The sequence below is a fragment of the Vicia villosa genome, linkage group LG6, assembly GCF_029867415.1.
Source record: "Vicia villosa cultivar HV-30 ecotype Madison, WI linkage group LG6, Vvil1.0, whole genome shotgun sequence".
Classification (NCBI taxonomy): domain Eukaryota; kingdom Viridiplantae; phylum Streptophyta; class Magnoliopsida; order Fabales; family Fabaceae; genus Vicia; species Vicia villosa.
In genome coordinates, this window is record NC_081185.1 from 164384425 (window position 1) to 164410694 (window position 26270).

The window sequence follows — 26270 nt, forward strand, 5'->3', positions numbered from 1 at the left end:
CAAAACAAAAAATATTAGTGACCGAAATTTCGGTCTCTAATTTATATATATAAATTAAATTGCATAAAAAAATATTTTTTGTGACCGATTTAGTGACCTCTTTAAATTTGCTCATGAATATCAAATTTTGGTGGCTAATTCGGTCACTACAGTGACTGAAATTTCGGTCACTAAATTTTGGTCTCTAAATCGGTGGCTAATGTATTTTAGTGACCGATTTAGTGACCTATTAAAATTTGCTCATGAATATCATATTTCGGTGGCTAATTCGGTCACTATAGTGACCAAAATTTTTTGGTCACTAAATCGGTCACTAAAAGCGAATTTTCTAGTAGTGCATGCAAGTGTTGATGTTTGGGGTGAAATGTTATGGTTAAATGTGTTTGGAGCTGAATGTTTAGCTTGAGTCAAGTTTGATTGTGAGTTATTTGATCGATTAGATGTTGAAAGTAGAAATCTGAACGTGAGTTGAAAGAGTTTGAGAGTTTGTGAATTGAGAGAGTTTGTGCGTTCTGATATTAAACATAAAATGAAAAAGGAGAAGAGAGTATGAAACATATTTGATTAAAAATGCGTCTGAAGATACATTTCAGTAAAGTATACAAAGATATATTTCTATATTATTATAACCTTAAGGTGTGATTCAAAAATAAATAAATTGTGTATAAACGAGACGTGTTTAGAAATGCATTTATGTGTGCGTGTGTGATCTAGCGGTGAAACGTTTGGGTTCTGAGAGTGTGCCCCTCTCAAGGTCTCAGGTTCGAAGCCCGTGCATTTCTGATTGTTAAAAATAATTTTAATTTTCAAGAAGGTGAATGAGCAATATATATTTAGGAGGTTAAATTCCTCTCCATTTCTTTATATCTCAATTTTCTCCGTTACTATAGTCATATTTAAGAGATATGACATATAATTAATATTTATGTGACTTTATTCACGTATAACTATAGTAATAGAGTCCTGTTTCTTTTAGGAAGTGGTTTAGTATTTAAGATGGAAAATACAATTTCATTGGCCTTTTGAAAAATGCATGGTCACTTGAATTAATAGTAACTCTATTGTTATACTCGGACCACTTAGATTTGACACTGAATTTTACTATTGGATAAATCAAACAATTGAATATCTTTAGAAATATTGCTTCCACAGCCTACAATTAAATATATGGATCTCTTGGAATACCTGTTGTGGTACCACCCATGGACCATGCATGGTATTTTAGAATATTTCCTGTCAAGCATACATGAGAATCTTTATAATAAGCCAATGGATGATTACTAAATGTGAAACTTACATAGTAACATTCCGTTTATTAATCACTGTTATTTTGTCACACAAATTATATTTTAAAATAATTGTTATTTTTATTTCTATATATAAACCTAATTATTATAGTAAATTTAAAAAAAGGGTAAAATTCACTCACAAGAATTTCAAGAGGGAAGAACACAAAAGGGATATACTACACAATCACAACCCAAAAGATCCTTTTTCACCTTTCACCTAATGCTTTCCAACTACTACTACAACATGTCACCTCAACACTCTCTTCATTCACAGTACAAAAAACCAAAAAACGGAAACTAACACCAATAGCCAGTCATTTCATATCCTCTCTTGGGTGCCTTATTGTTTGTTTGAAGAAACAATGAAATGAAATGAACGATCACAATTCAAAAACAAAACCCAAGTGGACCCCACAACCCCAATCACCATGCTAAACTCACTTCTGAACTGTACTCACACGTAGCATCCGCAATTTTCATTGTCCCTCCGCCCAGATAACGCCATTCTTCACCGTACATTACATAATAATCAAACCAAATACTAATTTTCTTCTAATCATTACGATTTTATTCAATTATTAAATCGTTTTATTCTTTCAAGAAATTAATGCGAGTCATTTTTTACTCTGTATGTCATCAGTCATCACACTTCTCTTGCCTCATTCTACTCAAATTTTTTTTATTTTAGAAATTCTAGATCTCTTCTTCTTCTCGGAATATAAACCCTAAGCTGATAGAAGAAGATGGTTTATACAATCTCAGGAATTCGATTTCCCGCTGTTCCTTCTCTGCACAAATCCACCTTACGCGACGATCGCAGAGCTTCATCTCACTCTTTTTTTCTCAAGAAGAACTCGTCATCATTATCTCGTAATGAACCTATCTCGTTTTTCGATGCCGTTACGGTTTTTGAGTTCGACTTGCTTGCTATTTCTGCATACTTGCTTGATTAATGCTTTTTTGTTTTTTTGATTGTTGAAATAACATGCATCGGTGGAAACTTGTTTGAATTCGTTTTGATTTTTGTTTATTAGCGAATGGTAACTTAAGCGAAGCTGAATCGTGGAATTCTGTGGATACTGATCGATTTTGTTGGTAGAACTGGTTTTGATTCTGTTTTAGTAGGTATTGGTAAGTTCCACGAATCTGAAGCGTGAATTTCTGTTAGTCCAGTTGAATTGACTAGGTAGGACTGGTTTTGACTCCATTTTAGTAGTGGTTGGTAATTTAAGTGAATCTGTAGCAAGCCATTCTGTTAGTACTGCTGGTAATAAGCGAATGTGAAGCACGCTATTCTGTTAGTACTGTTGGTAATTTAAGCGAATCTGAAGCACACGGTTCTGTTAGTACTGTTGAATTGACTAGGTAGGACTGGTTTTGACTCCATTTTAGTAGTGGTTAGTAACTTGAGCGGAACTGAGGCATGAGATTCTGGTGATTTGATGGATTTCATGATCTTTTCTGCTTAATGAATTTGGCTTAATTTTGTTTTTGTGCATTTGGATGCGCAGTGTTATTAGCTACTATGCTACAATTGTTCTCTAGGATTCACCCACAAAAACTTATTATTTTTTTGCAATGCATGGAAAGTATTATGATGATGTTAGATGTTTTTTTTAGCACAGTATATGCCTTTTCTGCTGGGAAACTTGCATTAGCTATGAATAAGTTTACAGAATTTTTTAAATATGTTTTTAAATATTAGTTGGAAGGTTTTCTGAAAAGTTTGTAGTTGGTTGGCATTATTTCACTTTTTTATTGTTTATTGAGAATATCGATTAAATGATTGATTCTTAACTATGCAGTTTGATGTTGAAAAAGGAAATAGTAGTGTGATCATTAGCTGTCAATATTTAATGTGATCAATGATCAGTTTAATTTACTTATACACCAATGCAGTAATGCTGAAAATAGAATAGGCAAAGATTGTGGTATATAAATTTTATTCCTAATGAAATAAAGTACAATCTAGTTTGCATGTGGCACTAACAATTTATGGCTTCTTTCAGGGACCTCACTCTATGCAAAGTTTTCACGTGATTCTGAAACCAAATCTTCCACAATTGCTGAATCTGATAAAGTACTTATTCCTGAAGATCAAGATAACTCTGTAACCTTGACAGATCAACTTGAAAATCCTGTTATAACCTCAGAGGATGCACAGGTGTTTTCTCCTTCTCGATGTGGAATATGTTTATATCAATAATTTCACATGCTGCCCAGTCACATGCCTTTCACTGCCTAGGGACTGTGGCATTCATTTGGAGAATGTGATACTGTGAGGCATTTTAAGTGATAATGTGGTGCAATATACTTGAGTTTCAGCATAGCGTTTATTAGTTGAATGCATCTATAAGCAATATAGATTCTAGAGGATGGAGAAAAAACACGTTAAGAGTCTTTATTACTATAAATCACCCAAAAAGTAAAGTGCAGATGCCGGGTTTAACAAATGAAATGTTGACAGCTGTTTTTCCTGGTCATCACTGCATATTTGTGTGCATACTGCTGATCTTTGATTCAAAGGATCTTTAATTAAAATTCTCTCAGAATTCGGGTTGGACCTAACTCAACCCATGGCTACTTCAAGTAAGTTGCTATCTTAGTCCTGCATGGAGACTGAGCAGCCTCATTGTATTGTTAGTTTTCTTCAAATGTAGAGCTAGAAGATTCCCTATCCTCCTCATTGTTGTACTTCATTTGAAAGATTATGTGAATTAGCTGAACTACATGATATACTTGTTGTGACTATTGTGAATTAATTGTCACATTTGAAAGATTATGTGACTCTTCAGAATAAGTTACTACTCCATCCGGCTCAGATGGATGTCATATTTGGGTTGTGTGCGCTATAGTTCATAAGATAATGAATAATTGAATTGATTTCAAGGGTAAAATTAGTATCATTTACTAAAATAACATTCTTTCTTAATTCTACTCTGTATTTCCATAGGTTAGTAGCATGCCTAAAGATGTATTTGATTTTTTTATTTTGTTTGCAATGTATGTTTATTACTTATTACTGATATCAGAAAATGTATTTTGCAGAAATCATAATTTTCTTTCAATGTTCTTAGCCGAATGCATATTTTGTCTTTTCAGAATTCGGAGGATTTAACCATGAAAGGTGGAAATAAATACAATCTTGATGAAGCTGTTAGCAATTATAGAGAGGTTGGAGACGGGAAAGATTCTGTTGTGTCATCATCACTTGTAGATGTTAACACCGACACTCAAACCAAGAAGACATCAATTGATTCAGACAAGAAAGTAAAAGTGGATAAACCTAAGATCATTCCTCCACCCGGTACTGGGCAGAAAATATATGAGATTGATCCACTTTTGCAAGCTCACCGTCAGCATCTTGATTTCCGGTAAGCTAATCTCAATATAAGTGAAGCAAGTACTTGATTTTTTGTATGAAATAACAAATGCAAAGCATTGGAAGTTCAACTAGCCGTGGAAGTTTATAATTGGGCTATCTTGGACTCTTGCAGAGATCTGTCATTTTAATATTCAATTCAAGAGTTTGACTAAAATGAGATTATTTTAGTTCATTACATGTGGCTCAGAAATTGCAAATGGATTTCACATGAATCACATCAGAATGTAATTGTATTGCTTCCTTTGTGTTGTGTAGTTTTGCCAAAAAAACATAGCGGCAATGTTCCATTAAGTCATATTTTCAAACTGTTTTCATTCATTGCATGAGCTGTGTAATTGGACAGAGCCGAGTTACGTTGTTGGTCCACCATTATTGTTGTGAGTTATGTAATGGTGCTCACTAGAATAGCATTTGAAGGGCTTAAAGTAATTAATTGGCCATGGGTACCTGGAACAACCCATAATGACCTGACAAATAAAAAGGCAAGATTTTTGGGCTCCAGCCCTGCTTGCCTACCCAAAATACAGGGCCAGTTTGCCTGACTATCGTAATTCCTTACCAATGCTATCATGATAATTTAATATGCTGTATACCTTACCAGTCCAAAATCCAGAAAACAAACTAATTATTCAATTTTCTGCTCCACAATTATTTGATTAACATTTTTGTTCGCATGTCAGCTGTGTTTCCCCTACTAATTTTGTGCTTTTAGTGCTCAACACTGAAACAAAAGCTTGATTTTCGCTGAAATATATTTAATCCTCAAATCACAGTTATGGACAATACAAAAGACTTCGGGAGGAAATTGACAAATATGAAGGTGGTCTTGATGCATTTTCGCGTGGGTACGAAAAGTTAGGCTTCATACGCAGGTATTATGGTACATTTATTTTGGTCAATCAATCTTCCCCTACTCCAGTGTAACATTTTCTGTATCATAAGTTACTTATGACTTCATCATAAGATGATTTTTGCTAAGTCTATTAAACATATCTGTTGAATGAGAAAAAGTGAGACAGACATATGGTGAAATCGGGTCTTTCAAACACCACATAGGTTTCATTATATAGACTAAGCAACAAATCAAAATGCAATGTACACATTAATTACAATAGAACACGCTAGAGCATAAGAGAATATGCTATTTCTATATTTACAGAATATACTATTTAATTTAAATATCAAAACTCTCCCTCAAGTTGGAGCGTATAAATCAATTGCGCCAAACTTGCTTCATGTATAATTTATTCTTAGGGCTTAACAAGGATTTTGTAAAAGCATCCGCCAGCTGATCATTTGAATTGACAAAACCCATGACAATGTCGCCTGATTGAATCTTCTCTTTGACAAAATGACAATCCATCTCATTATGTTTGGACCTCTCATGAAAAATTGCATTTGAGGCAATACGCAATGCAACTTGATTATTGATTATCACAGATTATTGTCACCAGTCTTGCCTCTTCAAACACGTCTTCTTGGGCTGAGTTTTGGACCCAGTAGCAAAAATTATTTTTAGTGATTTAAATAGAAACCCTAACCCTAAACTTAATCGCTCGCGTAAACAAACACGAGTTCAAAATCATAGTATTTCTCAACTTTTCTTACACTCTTCCTCCCACATGTAAACTTACACCGTCTTCCGGCTTTTTTTATTTTTTATAATTTTAGTAATTTAATAGTGTAAGGTTTGATAGTCAAACAGTAAATGTGCCTAAAAAAGGAAATTAGTGCGTGCATGCTTTAATTTCCACTTGATTGATATGCTCTTTAATGACTACACACATCTACTTGCAGTGCTACGGGCATTACTTACAGAGAGTGGGCGCCTGGAGCTAAGGTATACTTCCTTTTAATTATTGTTATTAACCCTGGTTCTAGTTTTTGGGTTCAAATTGTTTTGTAGAGTTCGAAAGCATGAATACAACACAGCATATGGCGATATACTAGATTTTAAAATTATAGGCATGATAGTATAACATGTTGATACCTAAAGACAAATCCCAAGTCAAAAGAGAGAATGAAAGTGTCATTAAAGACATAATAAATTCCTATAATTTATTATCTAATTATCGTGGTTTTCCCTTTTATTAGTAGAAGGGGTGCCTGGACATTGCAGTTAATACCATATTACTGGAAGGTCATAGGTTTGAGTTGTGAAATCAACCTCTTGCAAATGCAAGGTATGGCTTCTAAAATAGATTTGCAACAGATCTGACCATGCCTTGGACCCCTACTGCTATGGTGGGAGCTGTATAATACTTGTTTTCCCTATTCTCATTTCACCATTTGTATAGGTTATTGGTGTATGAGTTCACAAAATTGAAGTGCAAAGATATAAAATGCATTTAAGAGTATTTGAAGTGCTCACTAGGTGTCCAACATGGGAATGACGACTATTTTGAAGTATCTATGCTTTCTTGGCAAAGTCACCAAGATTTTTTATATAGATATAAGTTCTGCTTCAATCAACGTGCATTATAATCAATGTTTGCACATACCTAATAGTTATTTAGGAATTAATAGAGTTCTCTTAGTAATTACTCCCTGCATCTCAAATTATGAGACGTTTTTGGCATTTCACACAAATTAAGATACTTAATTAGTTTTGTATGGGAAGACAAATTAAGTATGACTTTACAATAATTCCCTTCATTCATTACATAGGAAAGAGAAATTAAAAGAGTTGAAAGAAGGAATAGTAATAAATATTAGAGGGTATATTAAGAAAAAATTATTAATTTTGTGTTGGAATTGTAAAGTGACTTATAATTTAAAATTTTTATTTTGCGTTGGAATTGTAAAGTGACTTATAATTTGGGATAAATTTTTGTTGCAAAGCGTCTTATAAGTTGGGACAGAGGGAGTAGTAGATTGAAGGAAATATGCTCCATCAAAATTTGTTTTATTTACATGGTTAAATTCATACTTTTATTTGATTTACAACTGCAATCATAGACTACAGTTACTGTTTTATTTGGATAGAAAACAAAAAGGCATTCTATTGGAAAGATAGAATTCAGGATATTGTATTTTTTTAAGCAGTTGCCTTTACCCCTTCCTTCAACTTCCTTTTGCATTTCTATCATTATATATTTTCAAACAAAGCTTGGAGACAATATGGTTTTGAATATCGTGTATGTAACTTGTCTTTAAACTTCAAAGCAATTCATTTAATCAATCACAGTATGACTGAAATTGTTTCCTCTGCAACCATTATGGATACCATTGATTGCTTCTTCAGTCAGCAGCATTAGTTGGAGATTTCAACAATTGGAATCCAAATGCAGATGTAATGACAAAGGTATGTAATTCTTAATTTCTCTTTGAAGTTTAAGTGCGTTCACTAAAAAGTCCTTTGTTTTCATCTTCCTCATATTTTTCACCATCGATTTGACTTTGACCTAGAATCTCACCTCTTCTCCTCCTTATTATGTTCCTACTCATTCTTAGTGTAAAGTTGAATTGGATAAATATACTTCATTTATTGTGACCTAGAATCTGTATTTGTTTGAGATCTATGATTCACGGGGGACAGTAATAATTAGACCATTTTGATGTCTATTTTAAAACTTTTTTAATGTAGATGTGATTGTTTCAACTTTCAACCTAATCCAAATTTTAAGAGAATTCTTATCGATGGACAGATGTGATTGTGATAAATCTGACAGACGCCTAGTCTTGGATATTGGACATCCTAAGATTTAATTGACAAATGTATTGATTTTGGAAATTTTAAAATGTTCTTGTTTTGTCAAACAGGACGCTTTTGGTGTATGGGAGATCTTCTTGCCAAACAATGCCGATGGTTCACCACCAATTCCTCATGGTTCTCGAGTCAAGGTAATTTTTCTCCTGAAAATAATTTATTTTGAGGAGTTTGAAGATCTACACTATGTCCATATGGTCATTGGTTATAGCGGTGTTGTCGATTTTGGATTGCAGAAAACAACAGTTTGTTCAAATTTCACTAGTTTACTACACTAAGTTATAATCTTTCTTTTTATTTTCTTTATAGTTGGTATTTTGAGTTTTTTTTTAATACTGAATTGTATTATAGTACAAATTATGAAGACTTTCCAAATATGTGATCTATCTTTGTCTTCATCTTTGGTTTTTATGTGTAAAACGTTTCTTTTATTACTAGGACATATCTTATCCTTGCCTTATGTAGATTGTAAATTTCTTTCTCTTATTATATGTTTTTTATCCTACAAAAGCAAATAAGGACATCGATTTTTCCAGGACCAAGTGTGTTAAACGTCTTTGGATGTCTTGAACTAAGCCTATGAATATATTTCTGAAATGTAAACTAAATATTTCGTTAATATATATATTTGTAGATCCACATGGATACTCCCTCTGGGATCAAGGACTCAATTCCTGCTTGGATCAAATTCTCTGTTCAGGCTCCTGGTGAAATTCCATATAATGGAATATACTATGATCCCCCAGAGGAGGTAAGATTCTACATTTCTTCCATGCAGGTTAAGCATGGAAAAAATGATTACCAATATAAATATCTCTTTCCTCCCTACATATGTCATGGGATAGAATTGTTATTACGGCATTTCTCTGGTTATCTATTTATGGTAGTTTCAAGGGAACTTTTATATAAATGGCATACAATGTGGTTGACTGCTTTATAGTATTTTCAGAAGTCATACACTCAGACCTTTTTCCATTAAATTTTTATATTGCAAAGATTCATTATCGTCCCCTTCAAAGAAAATATGTATATAATCTCTGCTTCTTCCTTAATTATGATTTAAAACTAAAACAAACTAGACAAAGCTGCAACATTTTGATAACTACGCTTTGCAACTGCCAGATTGCAGAACACTATGGAAGTAGTTTTGTTAAGATATCTGTATATTAAATTAATGTAAATATTTGTTGGTACAGTATACCAGCTATCTTCACAACATCTGAGAACAGATCTTAGGTGCTATTCAATATATTATGACATGTGTTAATTACTTAATTGTTGACTTCTACATATCATTTGATTTTTCTGTCATGCACTATTGTTGTGGTTTTTATTTTTCTCTTTTTACAGGAAAAATATGTCTTCAAACATCCACAGCCAAAACGACCACAGTCAATTAGAATATATGAGTCACACATTGGAATGAGTAGCCCGGTGCGTACTTTTTTGCTTTCTCTAATTTGATGTCAATAAGTGATTATTTTCTTTTCCCTTTCTTGGCTGCCTTATTGGGAAGTCAATGATCTATTAAATCAGAAGCGATGGTTATTGTTTATCAGCACTAGCAAAATGTCAAAGACTGATTTTTTTTTTTGCCAACCCAAGCAACTTCATGGGTTCATGGCAGCACTATGCCCTTAGCTGACCGTAGGTATAGCCCCATTGTTTGACATTCGACATACTCTCTCACCTCTTGGGACATGTTCATCTGTCCCGGAAGCTTCCACCCAGAATCATTACTATCAAATTTATTAACGGGACATACTGCTCTAGAGAAAATATCATACTTGAAACATAACCCCTCATCCCTTTCACTTCCTTAGAAGCGACAATATTAAACTTGCAAGGTAGCAACATAGTGATTTCTCCCCGATTGCCTACAAATGGAATCGAATTTACTTGCACTACTAAGTAGATAGACACCACAACAAAACTAAATTTTATATCCTTGGGCAAGTGTGACTTAGCTGGTCTAATGACATTCAGAGGATTCCATTCTTATTTAGTGGTTCTCAAAACAAAAGTTACTCTATTTAGAAATGTCAAGCTGCAAATAGTTACTTGTTTTGAAATTCCATAGTTTATCTTTGTCATGAAATGTCTATTCAGAGCTAGAGTTTTTTCTGTTACTAATCATGCTTTGAACCATGTGGTGCAGGAGCCAAAAATCAACACATATGCTAATTTTAGAGATGATGTACTTCCTCGCATTAAAAAACTTGGCTATAATGCTGTCCAGATTATGGCTATCCAAGAACATTCTTATTACGCTAGTTTTGGGTAATTCTTCTGGAATGCCTATCCAGTGTTATCATTAATCATAAAAATTTCCCCCCTCCCAAATTGCCGATAGTTCCAATGTTATTTAAAGAATAACAGGCCATTTATGTTCTAAATTTCTTGTTTCTTAGTGCACTATTGTCTCCCCCCTAAAATTAATGGCCTGACTTTAAAAAGATTGTTCTGCATGACACAGGTACCATGTTACTAATTTCTTTGCACCTAGCAGTCGGTTTGGAACTCCAGAAGATCTTAAGTCTCTGATAGACAGAGCCCATGAGCTAGGCTTGCTTGTTCTGATGGATATTGTACATAGGTAATGTTTATGCCTTACACTAAATATTCTTTTTGTTTTTCTGGAAATATCTTGATAAGTATCTAAAAACTTGAAGAACCCTCCTGTAAAAGCTAGCTATCAAGGGGGATGGCCAAGCAACTAAACATATCATACTACTTGTTGTGGGACTTAAGCACCTAAAAACATCGAAGTCCCTATCATAGCACTGGCCCTGAGAGTCTTCCTCCTGGCAGAAGTACTCTATGATACTTTACTCAACCTTCCTGTTAGTCTCTCTGTAGGTAGCCCTTTCCAAGCCACTGACAACCATCCCTGTTAGTCCCTCTGTAGGTATCCCTTTTCAAGCCACTGACAAACATCCCTGTTAGTCCCTCTGTAGGTAGCCCTTTCCAAGCCACTGACAACCATCTCTGATACAAATCAATAAAACTAATCTGAAATCAATATAGTTACTGAATAATACTTCTGCTTTATTTAATCAATCTCTGGGAATGCTCTTCCAACAAAGTAGTTTCAGGGAAATAGAACATACAATAATTAGAGAAGAAAGTAAAATGGTAACCACAAGGAACTACCCTAGGAGTTAGAGACCCTAGTCTCTCCTAACCAACCAAGCTACAGAAAACCGAATGATTCCTACTTTACTTTCCCTTCATCCCCAATTTGTAATTTTACTTAATTAACAAGTCCACCCCAGGCCCATATAAATTTGCGGGCTTCCTCCTAGAATAAGTCTTCACAATTGGAGCCCTATTAGTAAAATATCTGTAGTTCTTATTTTTCAACTGAATCATCAGCCATCAGTGCATGAATGATATAGTACATGCAAGATCTTATTGATGGTATTTAATCTGCCGCTTAGACCTGATTATCAGTATCTGATTAATGTAGCCATGCCTCAAATAATACATTGGATGGCCTGAACATGTTTGATGGAACTGATGGTCATTACTTCCATCCTGGTTCACGGGGTTATCATTGGATGTGGGATTCTCGCCTTTTTAACTATGGAAGCTGGGAAGTAAGTGCTATTCCCTGAGTTCACTGACATTGTTCTGAATATATTTTTCAATCATGATTCTTCTATACCCTTCTGGTTGATAGTGACTTAATTTCTTAATTAGGTACTAAGGTATCTACTTTCAAATGCAAGATGGTGGCTGGATGAATATAAGTTTGATGGGTTTCGATTTGACGGTGTCACATCAATGATGTACACTCATCATGGACTGCAGGTACATTTTGGTTGGTTTCTTTCGTCTAGTCTTTAAGTTTACGGTATTCTAAGATAACCTGGCTGCATTTGTACTTGGTCATTGTGGATTATAGTATTTCCAAGAGAAGAAGAAAGGGTTGCAATTTTAAATACCATTTTGTATTATTATCAGCTTAGAGTATCTAGTAATAATGCACTTCTATCCTGACCAAACAAGGGTTTAACTGTGTAACTGACTCTGCTGAGTCAGCAGCAGCTCCTAAGCTAGATATAAATACCTTCTCTCTAGATTCTCAAAGCAAGAATTTAGTTGCAACAGATTTCAGTTCAATATGAAGAAATATTTTCCCTGTTTCTCTCTACATTCATACTATGCTTTCGATTTCTATAATAGTATTAGAACATTGCAGAGAATTGGGTAACCTTATTGTTTTATAGTCCTGTTTGTTTTCTTACGCTCATTTGTTGTAGATCTGTCCCCCTGTAGCACTTATTTCCTCCCTAAATTTTTTCCTTCAAACAATTTTTTTTCTGAATGATAATTTTACAGCTTGATCGGTCTACAGAAATGCACCAGTACATGATAACCATGAACATAACTGGCTTAATAATTGAAATTTTTTTCAATGGTAGAGTTGACAATTTAGGTTCTCCCTTACCAGCTTTCACTCCACTCTTCACATTAACGTGTGTCTAAGTAGCCTACATTTAATTTTGGTAAATAAAACTATGTGAATAGGATAACAAGGGGTTCTCCATCCCATAGACAGATCTCATAAACAAACTTGGGATATACAGTATATGATACATTGTAAAGGACGATTGCAATTAGCACCAATACAGGAAACTGAACTTCTATATATTTTAAACAATTGATTTTGCATTGTAAATGATTTCCATAATTTTTATGATAGAATATAATCTAAATCCAGCTAACTGTAGAAAATTATCTAGGCCCCTTACTTACAACAATGCTAACTCTGATACAAATAGATACCTCAACACAGATAAGGAGATAGGAAAGGACTAACAGAAGTAGATAAAGAAAAATAAGAAAAGGAAACAATGTCAAAATGTATTATGGTTGTGATTATCCTTTGAAGAAAAGTGTTCCATTTCCATCAAATATAGGATTCTTTCTGTTCTCAATTGTTTATTTTTTTACTTAGAAGGATTATTGAATCTTGCTGTAGGTAACTTTTACCGGAAATTACGAGGAGTATTTTGGTTTAGCAACTGATGTTGAGGCTGTGGTTTACATGATGCTTGTTAATGATCTCATTCATGGGCTCTTCCCTGAAGCTGTTTCAATTGGTGAAGACGTATGCCCTCCTCTCAAGTTTTATGCTAATTCAGTTATATTTCATTTAAATTGTATTAGGAGTTGAGTAACTGTGATCTCATAAATTTTATTGTCTCTCCATGCTTAATTTTCTAAAGGGCTCAGTAACAGTTGTAAAGCACAAAAGATAATATGGTGTTTGAACACCATCTAATTAAGTCAATTAAAACTGGAAGTCGTAGTTACAACTTTCTTTTCATTTCCAGGTAAGTGGAATGCCAACATTCTGTCTTCCAACGCAAGATGGTGGGATTGGCTTTAACTACCGCTTGCATATGGCTGTTGCAGACAAGTGGATTGAGCTTCTTAAGTAATCTTTTATTCTTACTCTGGAGTGCAAATACAGTATATTACGTTTTCTTTCAAATAATCCTGTTTGTGGATGGCTAGATTATAAATATAACACATTTGTGTAAAATGGACTTCTTTGTTATATAATTTTCTATCTTTATATCAAATCATGAAAGACCCACGACATGGTGCAGCAGAGAATGATAGACTCTAAATGGACTTGTTAATGTAATAATCATGGATAACGTTTAGGTTAAAACCAATGTGAATGAGTGATGCAGAATAGAAACACATTAAATTTTTCTATTAGGATTTATTTAGTTTTTTTAATGTAATTATGACTTGTTAGAATTATGTCTTTCGTTAGACTTGTAGTTTTTCTAGGGTTTTTTTTTATCATCATCTTTAGGTTACAAATATTAAATTCGCTTTTGGTGTCTTATGATATTCAACCTTTTTGCATAATTTTGTTGTATTTAAGGTGGCATGTTAGTATTCCTTCAATGTTCAGAGGCCGGTAGTGTGTTACCTAATTCTTTGAATCCAGAGAGATACAACATCTTCTGTAACTCAACATTGCAATTATAAAAAACTGTCAGTTGTAAAAAAAGAAATCATGTTTAATTTCAGCCATATCGTTTTTCACGTAGGAAACAAGATGAAGAATGGAGAATGGGTGATATAGTCCACACACTGACAAACAGAAGGTGGCTGGAAAATTGTGTGGTTTATGCTGAAAGTCATGACCAGGCCTTGGTTGGTGATAAGACACTAGCATTTTGGTTGATGGACAAGGTGCGTAGCTCTTAAATACTCCATTTTTTATTTTAAGTCGCATTGGAAAAACAATTGTACCAAATTATATGACGTTTTATAATACCAATGAATCATTTATGTTATTTTTTTCTTCATTTCCCTTAAGTATTTATTATTCTCTCTCTTTTTAATTCTTTCAATTTATCTTTCCCATATAACTAATGAAGGACAATTTTGTAAAAAAATTTATAATCTCTCTTTTCCATACAACAATGATGACATTTCTTAATATGGAAAAATGACTTGTATATTATAAAACAGAGGGATTAGTGTTTCTCAATTATGCTAGAAGACCTTATTCTGGATCAAAGCTATCTCTTTTTCTTACTGAAGAGTTGGGGAGTTGAGTTTCTCCATTTGAAATTGCCTGCTGCTGTAATGTTATTTTTTGTAGCATATAGATCAAATTTTCTTGACAATTATATATGTTTGTGGAAACTTCTCAATGAGTGTTGTTGCAACTTAGGAATCCGTTGATTCTCTCGCTGTTTCTTGAATTCCTTTGGTTCTTAATTAGTTTCTGTCAAATCATTAAGGATGTTTGCTTTTGTTTAATAAATGGGAATTTCCGTAGTTTGTCATTGGACATTTACATTTTACTTATGCTCTGTTGGCTGCTTCAGGATATGTATGACTTCATGGCTTTAGACAGGCCATCTACTCCTCTAATAGATCGCGGTATAGCATTACACAAAATGATTAGGCTTATTACTATGAGCCTTGGTGGTGAAGGGTATTTGAATTTTATGGGGAATGAATTCGGCCATCCTGGTAACTATATTTGACTTAATTCTTTTTGAGAAGTTGTTGGGTTTGGTGTTACCAAATCAACGATACCTTAAGTTTGATCATTTATTATTGTTCTATTCAGAGTGGATCGATTTTCCAAGAGGTGAGCAACATCTTCCTAATGGAAAAATAGTTCCTGGGAATAACAACAGTTATGATAAATGCAGGCGTAGATTTGACTTGGTAAGTTTCTGGTTCCTCCATTCACAACTTGAATAATTACTACTTTATATTCCGACGATTGTTGAGATAGACTGCTATTTTGTCAAAGAGATGATCGAATCAAGCAACATCGTCACAAGCTTTGTCAATTTCAATAATCAATTGGCCCACATTATTACAATATCCTTGCGAGGTCCTAGAATTAGTTATATATGTAGCAAGCTTGGGGCACTAATTTATATGCTCCAACTTGAAGGGGACTCTTGATATTTAAATTAAATAGTATATCATGTAAATATAGGAATAACATATTCTATTGCATTTAATGTTGTAGTCGTAGATCGTATATTGAGCCATTATATTGAAACTTCCATGGTGTAGTTGAAACTTCAAACACAGTTTTACCATATGTCTCTCATTTTTTCTTATTCAATAATAATGAAAATCATCTTCTTTGTTGCTTAATCAGGGCGATGCAGATTATCTAAGATATCGTGGAATGCAAGAATTTGATCGAGCTATGCAGCATCTAGAAGAGAAATATGGTGTAAGATTTCAATTTTTGTCATCCACTTCTTTATTTGCCAACGAAATACCTAATAAAAATTTCTTTGGCATCTTCTTGTGATTTGATGTTTGTTGCTCATCATTAGATTTTGAGATAACATGTAGGAAGTTGGTTTTGAATAAAAGTTAGACACTTTTATGAAAGCAGACTTAATTTCTTGTTATTTCAAGACAAGCTCTACCTGCAATGTTATGCATTTTATCTTTAACTTTTTTAATCAAGAGTACAAATAGTATCTAACCTAGTATTGTTATCACTAATGGGTGTGCGGTTAATAATTTTTTTGGTTTTTAATATCTAAACAGTTGAGGAAATTAACTTTACCTACCTTTGATGCAGTTCATGACTTCTGAGCACCAATATATTTCACGTAAAAATGAAGGTGACAGAGTTATAATCTTCGAAAGAGACAACCTGGTCTTTGTCTTCAATTTTCACTGGAACAGTTATTCAGATTACAAGGTTGGCTGTTTAAAGCCAGGGAAATATAAGGTAATATCTATCAATTATTAGTCTGGCAAGACTAAAGTTGTAACAAGAAAAGTCCTTTATAACAATGTCAAAACTAAGACATGTTATTTTATCCTAAGAAACATGCTTTTCTTCACATGTCTGGTTAGTCTCCTAACCCTGACCCCAATCCAGGAAAGTGCCACATTTGGATTAAGTAATTCCAAATTTCCAATTACAAAATCCTCAACGGAATCAATTTTAATCTTCTTTCTTAATCGTGGATGTATATCATTATTAAATTCTTTTGCTCTAGAGAGCATATCTTCTTTTGATACAAGACTTCTACTACTGATTATACTTTTCTTTTCTGTTCAAATATTTAGGAATATGTTTAACCTTGTTTGGGTGGATTGTGCTTTTCCTTTTTTCAGATTGTCTTGGATTCAGATGATACCTTGTTTGGTGGCTTCAATAGGCTCAATCATACTGCTGAGTACTTTACCTCTGTAAGAGGCTTCTTTAAACTTTTTCGTGTGTGAACGTGCTCAAGTGTGTTGTTGTGTTAAATTCTGTGTTTCTATATTGCTTTATCATTTTATTTTTCTTTACATTCTTGTGCTCATGTTTTTACGCATTGGACTCTCACAGTGAAATTAACAAACTATTTGAATTCTCTTGGATGATTTTACAGGAAGGATGGTATGATGACCGACCTCGATCTTTTCTCGTTTATGCGCCTTCTAGAACAGCGGTGGTGTATGCCCTTGTGGATAAAGAGGAATCAGAGCCAATTGAGCTGTCGGTTGGAGTTGAGTCAGAGCCAATTGAGCTGTCAGTTGAAGTTGAATCAGAGCCAATTCAACAGTCAGTTGAAGTTGAATCAGAGACAATTCAACAGTCAGTTGAAGCTGAACCATGATGACAAGTTTCTGGGAAGAATATATCAATTTCATAATGACATGGATGCAATCAAGTCAAAACTAGCAATCAACTTATATGGTGATTAGAGCAAGCTCTGAAACTGCAAGGCTGAACTCAACCAAAATATGTGGAGCCCTTATGTTAACATTAATCTTTAGTGGGGCAGCAAACCAACGTTGAAGTGTTTCTACACGTGGCTTGCTAGGTCAATTATGTATAGCACGTCAAGCTTTTTGTTTTTACTTAGGGTTTTAATATGCAGAAGTTGCATGGCGTGTGAATGTGAAACAACAAAAGTACGGTCCACAAACCTCAGATCCTCCGTTTCTGTAGACATAAATCTTATCTAGACATAAGTGCACGGACATTAATTAAACCCTGGAAAATTTTGCGGGAGACCTTATATATGATATCTCCTTTCAGAGTTAAAAGTTGAGTCATAGCAATAGAGCCGTGCTGATGAAATAATTGTAACACGGTAAAAATAATAATTGCCTTAGTATAAAATATAACTGGTGGAAGCTTTGCCTCCATTTTCCATGTGTGTAAAAGTAATAATAATAGAAAAATAATAATGATCATAAAGAATAATTGTTATGCACACTTAGGGGTAAAATATTTTACACGAGTTATATATCTCAGTCATTCACAAGTATTATTTTATATGATTAAAAAAAGGTCAAAAATTTATAAAATTTAATGGTTATGATTTTCTAACAGTATAAATTTTACACTTCTTTACACCCGTTTATAAATTAAATTAATAATAATAATAATAATAATAATAATAATAATAATAATAATAATAAACTCATTTATATATAATGTACTTTTTTCATCTAATAAAGTGGCAAAATTCAACTATATTTAATGTTATTGTTTTAAAATATCTATCACTAATTCTTCTAAAACAAATTTAATGCGATGGTTATTGTGATGAATAGTAATTAAAACTTTTACATACATGTCCATCTTCACAAGCATCCACACAAGGTTCTAGACCCTCCAAATATCTTGGAACCCACCTATAAAAATGAAGGTAAATGTAAAGTCAATGTATACATTTTTTTTAACGTATTTCCCTTTGCCTTGAATAAGTCATTGCCTTGAAAATCAAAGTATTTACATATACTACATCGGACAAAACACCAAATATTTACTAACGATTCACCATCTTATTTAAACAAACAAGTCTGACATCACTCATCTCAAGTCTACACCAAATCATTGATGTCGTTTATGAGAATGAATTTAAACGGTATTTTACTTTATTCACCTCACACTAAGATGGTACGCACTGGTAGAAACACTTCTCATTGTGCACTCATAGGCAAAATTTCAACTACGATGGAGGAAGACCCACGTTTTGCTCTCCCATGAACAACCTGTAAATGATCCAATTGATGGAATGTCATCTACCCAATTAATCTAAAGCGCGTGGTGGGAGATTATGTCTGATCTCTTGTCTTCATTAGGGATTCACTCCCTTCAGACGAGAGTTGTTGCTTTCTCTCGAGGAAGACCCTCATAAAGATTTGTTTCTTGAGAACTCGCTAGCCTACAAGAGACTTTCAATGCCATTGTATTATAATCAGACGATCAACAACTATCCAAATCACCACATGCACATCCTTATCAAAATATCGGCGACAGGGAACAAAATTTTGTTTGTGTTGGTAGATCAAGGAAGTTCATGTGATATCATGCACAGTGAAATATACAATAACGTAGCCCTATAACCGACACTACCACCATACCGCCGGGGGGATCTCCAAGACTTCGATAGAACCAACACAAGACATTTGGGTTACCTTAAATTTCTTGTGATGTTTATGGTTGAAGAAGAGAGAAGAATCATTAAAATAAAATTTCTAGTTATTGAATACAAATTTATCTATAATTGTATCCTATGAAGGCCGACATTGGCAACCTTATGTTTTGTCTCCTCAACCATTCATCTATAGATGAAATTACATACCACGACAAACTATGTACATGTTTCCTGGTTCTCATAGACAAACAACACTCATCTAAAGAGAGTTTTCTCCTTGGTGAGAATCCCAAGGAACCAAGGGATTTGGATACTTGGACCAAAAAACTGCCTTTTAGCAAAGTCACGGGGGACGAAGACATACTTGTAGCTGCAAAGAGGAAAGTAGCAAGACCATAACCACTCAAATATTTCATCGAAATCTTTGACGACCCATGGAAATTCATCAAAATTGGGGTTGGCCTAACCAAATTTCTGCAGGAGAAATTAACGAAGTGCCTACGAAGAAATCATGATATATTTGCATGTTCGTCGAAGGAGATGTTAGGGCCTCTCTCGAGGTGGAATTCCACACTCTAGCACTTCAAGATAATGTTCCATATGTGATGCAGTGTATAAGGAAACAATCACTAGAGATGGTTGAGGCGGTCAAAAGGATCATCAAGGAACTCTTAAAAGTCGGATTCATAACTAAGGAAAAGTATACAACGCGGATTTCTAACATAGTTTTAGTGTGGAAGTAAAACAATAAGTGACGCATGTCATGGATTACCCTAGCTTAAATAGAGCATGTATGAAACACAGTCATTTACTCATAAATACCGAAAACTTATTGATAGTTCGTAAGGAATCAAGCTTCTATCTTTTATGGATGTGTACTCTGGGAATAAACAAATCTCAGCGGACCCCTTTAACTGCAACAAAACAACATCCATGACATATGCATGAAACTTCTCTTAAGAAGCCATGCCCTTTGGCCATAAAAGTGCAGGTGCAACTTACTAGAAGATAATGAGTAAGGTCTTCGAGGACCAAATAAGGGATATGTTGAATTTTTACATGGGCGATATGATCCTCAAGTCCAAGGAAAAGGAAAAGCATAAACCCATTCATAGGCCATATACAAGGAAGTTAGAAAGTGTGACACATAGTTAAACCCTGGACAATGTACTTTTGAGGTAAGATCCGAGAAGGTTCTAAGATACTATCTCATAGAAAGAGGGGGATATAGGTTAATCTAGACCAATATTAGTTTGTGTTCAACATGATGGTCCCACGAACAAAACATAAAGGCATTCAACCATTGAATGACATGTTGACAGCTTTATCATGGTCCATCTTTAGGTCTACCGTGCATTTTATTTTTATATGTTGTTGAGGAAAGAAACTGCTTGAGTGGACACCGTAGTGCAAAACTGCATTCATCAAGCTCAAAAAGTGTTATCATGGACACCCATGTTGGTACAACCTATTGACGGGCATATGATTTTCGTCTATCTCAAAAAGTGTTATCATGGACACCCATGTTGGTTCTTGAGCTTAGTAGGTGTAAAAAGCTCTGATTATAGGTTCTTGAGCTTAGTCTGTGTAAAAGCTCTAGATGTTGGTTCCTGAGCAAAGAATGTGTAAAAGCTTTTTTTGGTGTTAAAGATTTGTGGGTTGATCCTATAAAAAAGCTCAAGTATGATTTTTAGTAGAACTCTGAAGAGGAAACTCATGTAAATATTTGGTACATTCTCTAAATCCCTTATCTTTGTAATTGTTTATGTCATTTATGATGCATATCTCTCTTCTTCTCCATCTTTTTTCTATAGTTTCACTTGCATATCTTTGGTTGTTTATCAAATAAAATATAATTGCTTTAAAGACCAAAGTTTTTGTTTTTGTTTTTGAATTTCAAACAACACTATTAACTTCTCTCTTGTGTTTGGAGTCACTTTGTCAATATCGTATAGGAAAACAACCATGTTCTTACATTGTAGGTCGCTGTAAGATTCGAGTTCCCCACATCCAACAACCAGGAAGAGTATAAAACTTGCTTAGCTAGTCTACAAATGGAATTCGAGATTGGAGCAGAAGAGGTAGTAATCAAGTATGACTCACAGTTAGTCACATCATAAGTCAAAAGTGAATACCAGGCCAAAGACATGCTCATGCAGTACTACTTAATGATGGTAAAAATCTTCATGGTAATGTTCCATAAAGCAGAGATCCATCACATCCAAGAGAAAAAATACAAAGGGGGTGACGAACGTGTTTACATTGGTCCAATTAGAGTTTGGATCCTTGATAAGAGGAAAGCTCGATTAATTCCACAACTTCAGAGAATGTTAGATCGATATCACAAGATCAACAAAAATGAAGAATAAGGTTTCCCTAAGAAGAGAACCATGGGGAATCGGGAATATAGAAGTTCTACCTTAAGAAAACACCTAATCAAGGTGAGTGATTTAAGCAAGATCATTAGATAAATAAAAATGTGTTCAAATATTTCCTTCTGCCTTAAATAAGTCAATGATTTAAACATCAGAGTATTTACATATACTACCCCTGACAACGGACCAAGCAATAAATATTTACCAATTTCCAAAACTCGTCATGTTACCTAGACAAACAAAATTGACATCAACCAAATCCTCACCATATCAAAGGTAATGATGAATTACATTATCATGAATTCGTTATTGATAATGACACACTAATGAAGCAAGTGAGGAGTAGGATGAGCTAGACTAGTGAAAAAGAGAGCGTAGGATGTAGAATCAAAACTAGAAAATACAATATATTTTTTTAAATGTGCACTTTTGGTTTTGTACATGATCGGTTTTGCCACGTCAATAAAATCTACTTAGAATTTTATTGGTGACTAAAATCGCATTTTTGATAAACCTAAAGACCCAAAATCATGCATTTGATAAACTTGAAAAGTCAACAAGCCTTTTTCATCTTATTAACCTTTCTATGTGAAAACAATAACGCGTATTTATTTTAGTCACGTCATTGTCATAATAATAATAAAACAAAAAATTGTCAGATTCATAAGGCAAACTTTTGATACGACAAAATGCATCTTAGGACGTGAGAATGAAATTCAAGAAGATAATCAAGGATAATGAAATACTAGTATTGATGAATCAATGATCCCTTCCTTTCCCAACAACAAGTCAACAACAAACATATGTCATAAAATTGATACAACAAAACGTGTTTCGTGGTCCAACAATTCCCCAAAAAAAGAACACAAGTTACTAATAAAAAGCACCAACCACTAAACTTAGGTACTAATGTAGCTGGTCTCAGAAGCAGCAGAAGAACGTGGCAATTGATGTAAAACACTAGTAGGTGAAGAAGTTGAAGTAGATGATGATCTTAGTGCCTCAGCTAGTGGTCCTCCTCCCATTGATGAACTCACTTGATTACTTGAATTCCATCCTCCAACCCAATTCAATTGAATTTGTTGTTGCTGCTGATCAGTTTCTAGGCCCACATTCACATTTCTAGGACATGGTTCTTCAGCATAGCCAGTAGACAATTTCAATGACACATCTGAAGATGAAGTAGTGTTGTTGTTGTTATTTCCTGGCATTGATATTGAAAGACATGTGGAGGATGACCCACCTTTGTCAGACTCTTGCAGTGATCTCGGCCAATCGTCGAAGAAATGCCTTAGCATTTGCCCACCTGATCTTCCATCCCCACCCACATGATCTTCGCTTTCAAATAATCTCTTCTCTTCATTATTGGTCCCAGATGAACTACACATGGCCCATATATGAGACATCATAAATATCAAACAAGGACATCATAGTAAACAAAATTTCTCTTCATTATACATGGTAAGAGAGTTGTTGTAAAGTGTCTATTACGTAATCAACTTAATTGATAGTTGTGCACGCATTTAACTACACATATGCAGGTTAACCCGCAACATCCACTAAACTAAACAACTATACAAAAACCAATTTGTAAGGTGAATGATGACCCACATATAGTTACTAATTTGTACTAGGCTTCTTAATTGTGGTCATGAGACAAATGGATGGCATGATTGATGATTTACTAAAAATAGTTTTAGAAAGAAACGGTTGGGATTATTTGTGGCAATCCAAAGCTTCATTATTTGCAAAGCATGAGACATATTGGCCATGCTCCCTCATAAGGGATCCGTATCCTAGTTAGGTATCAGTCATAAGTCTTGTCAAATGCTAAACCAATTTTATATATTATCTCCTTTCATATTTGTTATGCATCACATTCAAACTTGCTTTATGTAGGTCAATGAAACCATCTTAAAAACAAAGAAAATAACAATTTTTCAATCAATTCATGCCCCACTAAATTAAATAACATTCACACACAAATACAAACAATCACTCACCTCTAGTAATTTCTCATTAGGATATTAGGATATACTAACCAAAGAGAGAGAAGAGAAGAAGATTACCTTTCATTGAGGTGAAGAATATTGAAAGGAGATTTGATTGAGGAACTAGCAAGAGGCTGTGAAGAAATAGTGGAAGAAGCATTGAAAGATGTACCACCAGCACCGGCACTAGTTGGTGTGGGAAGTTCCACAGGCTTTCTTGAACGGTTTCTACCACGATGCATGTGTCTTTCACAGTACTTTTGTCCGGCCACCACATCCCTCGAGCACCGCCATTTTTTACCGTCGGTTCTCCGGCAACGACCGGGTTCTGGATCCATTGCTCCTCTTCCCCAATACCCCGTTTGCAACACTAATACAAACAAACAAAAAAAACATTCTCAAAAAGTTCTTGGGGGGATATTCAATAATATCACAAGACATTAAACAAGTTTTGTTTTGTTTTGTTTTGAAGTATGTGAAATGGAAAATCGTGCAAAGATTTGAGATAGTACTAGTAGTATGAAACTTACAAGCTGTAGGATGATAATGTTGAAGAGGGTGATGAAGAAAATAAGGAGATGAATGGAGAAGACTTTTCTTGATAGGTTGAAGAAGTTCAGGAGGAACAGAAGCACCAACCAACATGTACCTGAATATCAAAGCCTGTAACTCAAGTTCTTGCCACTGAGACAAGCTAAAATGGCTTCCCATTCCTAATAAAGAGAAGAAAGAAAAAAAAGTAAGTAGAAAAGTAGTAGTAACTTTGAGAGAAAACTTGAAATGAAGTAACTAACACGTTAAGTAAACTCTAAAAAAAACTTGCTTACTAGGAAATGATCTGTTGGAAGAAGGTGATAATGTGGAATCTGACAAGTTGGTGGTAACTTTAGTGTTGTTGGGTTGAGGTACAAAGAAAGGAAGTGCAGGTGCGGCTACAGGAGGAACAGAAGATTGTTGTTGATGAGATTCTGCATGTTGAAGAGCAAGTTTTGGCATCTTTGTAGAATGTTGTTGTTCTTCTGACTCATGCTGGTTTCTCCATTGTTTCAGATGAAAGTCCATGGAGAGAGAGAGAGAGAGAAAAAGAGAGAGAGTGTGCAAAGTTTGTTTGTGTAGGAAATTAACTCGGTTAGGTGACAGTGTTTGTGTTGGATGTGTAAAAACCAAGTATTGTATGTAAAAAGCTTTTTGTACACCTTACTTTATATCTTTGACAGATACCTCTAAATTTTTTTTTCCACACCCTTATTTTTTTTCTACATATTTAAAATTTTAGACTATAGTGTAAAGAGAGAGAGAAACTGAGAGAGAGGGTTCTGACAGAAAAGCCTGCAAAATTTGTCTTTGAAGGGAGTGGGGAAGGGTAAGAGCACTTGAGAAAAGACAGTGAGACAAGACAGTTGAGAGAGAAAAAAACAATAAAAAAATGAAAAAGATAGTGAGAGATGAAAGAACCTGCGGTATTTGTCTTTGTGCATATGCTTGGGAAATACCACTCTCCAGTGAAATAGTAGCAGAAAACAAACAGCATGGGGTTTGTAATAAAATATAGTTATATAATAATTAAGTTTACTGCTATAGCAGCATCTAGTATTAAAGTCTATGTATATAGCAGCAGTTTCACAGTACTAGTAGTACTAGTATAGTATAGTAGAGTATGATAATAATATTATTTTTATAGTATTTAAATTTGTCTTTTGGTGTGTATTTTGAAGGAAATACTAAAAAAGTGGAGTTTGATTTTTCTGTTTTTGTGTTTGGATGAATCTGTGTTTTGCAGAGTGCAGATATATTGTTGCAGAGAGATGAAGACTGACAAATGGAGGTTTGATCCGACAATTGAGTTCTATTTTCAGTATCTGAGAAAGATTATGAGACCATTTTTCGTTATTTTGTTTCTTCTGTCTTTCAGAGTGGGAAGAGGTTTATGCTAATATTAAATTTTTTTTTAGCGATAATACATTGAAAAATGAGTATAAGGGTACTCAAATCCGAATACAAATCAGACCCAAGTTAATAGTTACCGGTAAAATACAGGGCATAGAGTATCATTCGTAAAAATTACCCAAATAAGAAGAATGACAACCAACATTAATCCATTTTCAGGACAAGAACTTAATAACCGATAAACATTCTTCAAAATTTAATGCGCTATCTTTGAAAATAATGGCATTACGCATTAACCAAATATTTCACGTCGTTGTCAACCACCAAATGATGTAAACAAGATTCTGGTCTCTCTTATCTTTCACCTTCTTGTAACTCGAGAAAAAACAAGATAGCTCATACTAGTATATGTTTAATGAAACTTTGTCACCTATCCAATTACTAATAGCGCACCAAATACTCATAAAAGATAATCTTTTGTTTTCAAATCCTCATTGCATAGAATACGGAAAACATCCCTAACACCACCCCCAATTCCTCTCCTTGCTGTGAGATCTCCTGTACGGAGTGTGTTTAACTTTGCTCATCTTGACTTTGAGTATGAATGGAGCTAAGAAACAAATAATTTGAAATGTGTGTCATGACAAGAAACATGTGTTTAGGCAGGGATATAAAGATGTTATGACATACTCTCTCAATTTTTATTTATAAGCAAATTTTAACTTTT

The 26270-nt window shown here is 34.2% G+C and overlaps 2 protein-coding genes across 3 annotated transcripts; one reads left to right on the forward strand and one right to left on the reverse strand.

The window, feature by feature from the left end:
• Positions 1–1623: 1623 nt before the first annotated feature.
• On the forward strand, positions 1624–17950 carry LOC131610989 (1,4-alpha-glucan-branching enzyme 1, chloroplastic/amyloplastic). The gene is made up of 22 exons (XM_058883098.1): positions 1624–2159; positions 3299–3453; positions 4392–4663; positions 5448–5546; positions 6472–6514; positions 7919–7978; positions 8437–8517; positions 9018–9134; positions 9734–9817; positions 10542–10663; positions 10860–10979; positions 11853–11982; positions 12086–12196; positions 13371–13499; positions 13726–13829; positions 14461–14605; positions 15250–15397; positions 15498–15598; positions 16047–16124; positions 16485–16637; positions 17030–17104; positions 17290–17950. The coding sequence occupies exons 1-22, from the start codon at positions 2033–2035 to the stop codon at positions 17515–17517; spliced, it is 2682 nt and encodes an 893-aa protein (XP_058739081.1). The 5' UTR covers positions 1624–2032; the 3' UTR covers positions 17518–17950.
• Positions 17951–22439: 4489 nt separating this feature from the next.
• On the reverse strand, positions 22440–24838 carry LOC131613092 (growth-regulating factor 3). 2 transcript variants are annotated; one of them, XM_058884806.1, is made up of 5 exons: positions 24484–24838; positions 24187–24369; positions 23735–24026; positions 22909–23045; positions 22440–22836 (listed from the first exon to the last, which is right to left on the reverse strand). In XM_058884806.1, the coding sequence occupies exons 1-5, from the start codon at positions 24716–24718 to the stop codon at positions 22565–22567; spliced, it is 1119 nt and encodes a 372-aa protein (XP_058740789.1). In that variant the 5' UTR covers positions 24719–24838; the 3' UTR covers positions 22440–22564. The 2 variants fall into 2 exon arrangements, with proteins under 2 accessions (XP_058740789.1, XP_058740788.1); XM_058884805.1 differs by having other exon boundaries at positions 22440–23045; positions 24484–24836.
• Between the last annotated feature and the right edge of the window lie 1432 nt (positions 24839–26270).

Excerpts from the sequence above, each read along its gene's own strand:
- LOC131610989 (XM_058883098.1), top strand. The coding sequence starts at position 2,033 with ATGGTTTATACAATCTCAGGAATTCGATTTCCCGCTGTTCCTTCTCTG. Across the intron at positions 5,547-6,471 it reads AAGTTAGGCTTCATACGCAG|TGCTACGGGCATTACTTACA; the intron begins GTATTATGGTAC and ends ATCTACTTGCAG. Across the intron at positions 11,983-12,085 it reads TTAACTATGGAAGCTGGGAA|GTACTAAGGTATCTACTTTC; the intron begins GTAAGTGCTATT and ends TTTCTTAATTAG.
- LOC131613092 (XM_058884805.1), bottom strand. The coding sequence starts at position 24,718 with ATGGACTTTCATCTGAAACAATGGAGAAACCAGCATGAGTCAGAAGAA. Across the intron at positions 24,370-24,483 it reads TTCCAACAGATCATTTCCTA|GAATGGGAAGCCATTTTAGC; the intron begins GTAAGCAAGTTT and ends TCTCTTTATTAG. Across the intron at positions 23,046-23,734 it reads ATTCTTCACCTCAATGAAAG|TTCATCTGGGACCAATAATG; the intron begins GTAATCTTCTTC and ends GGCCATGTGTAG.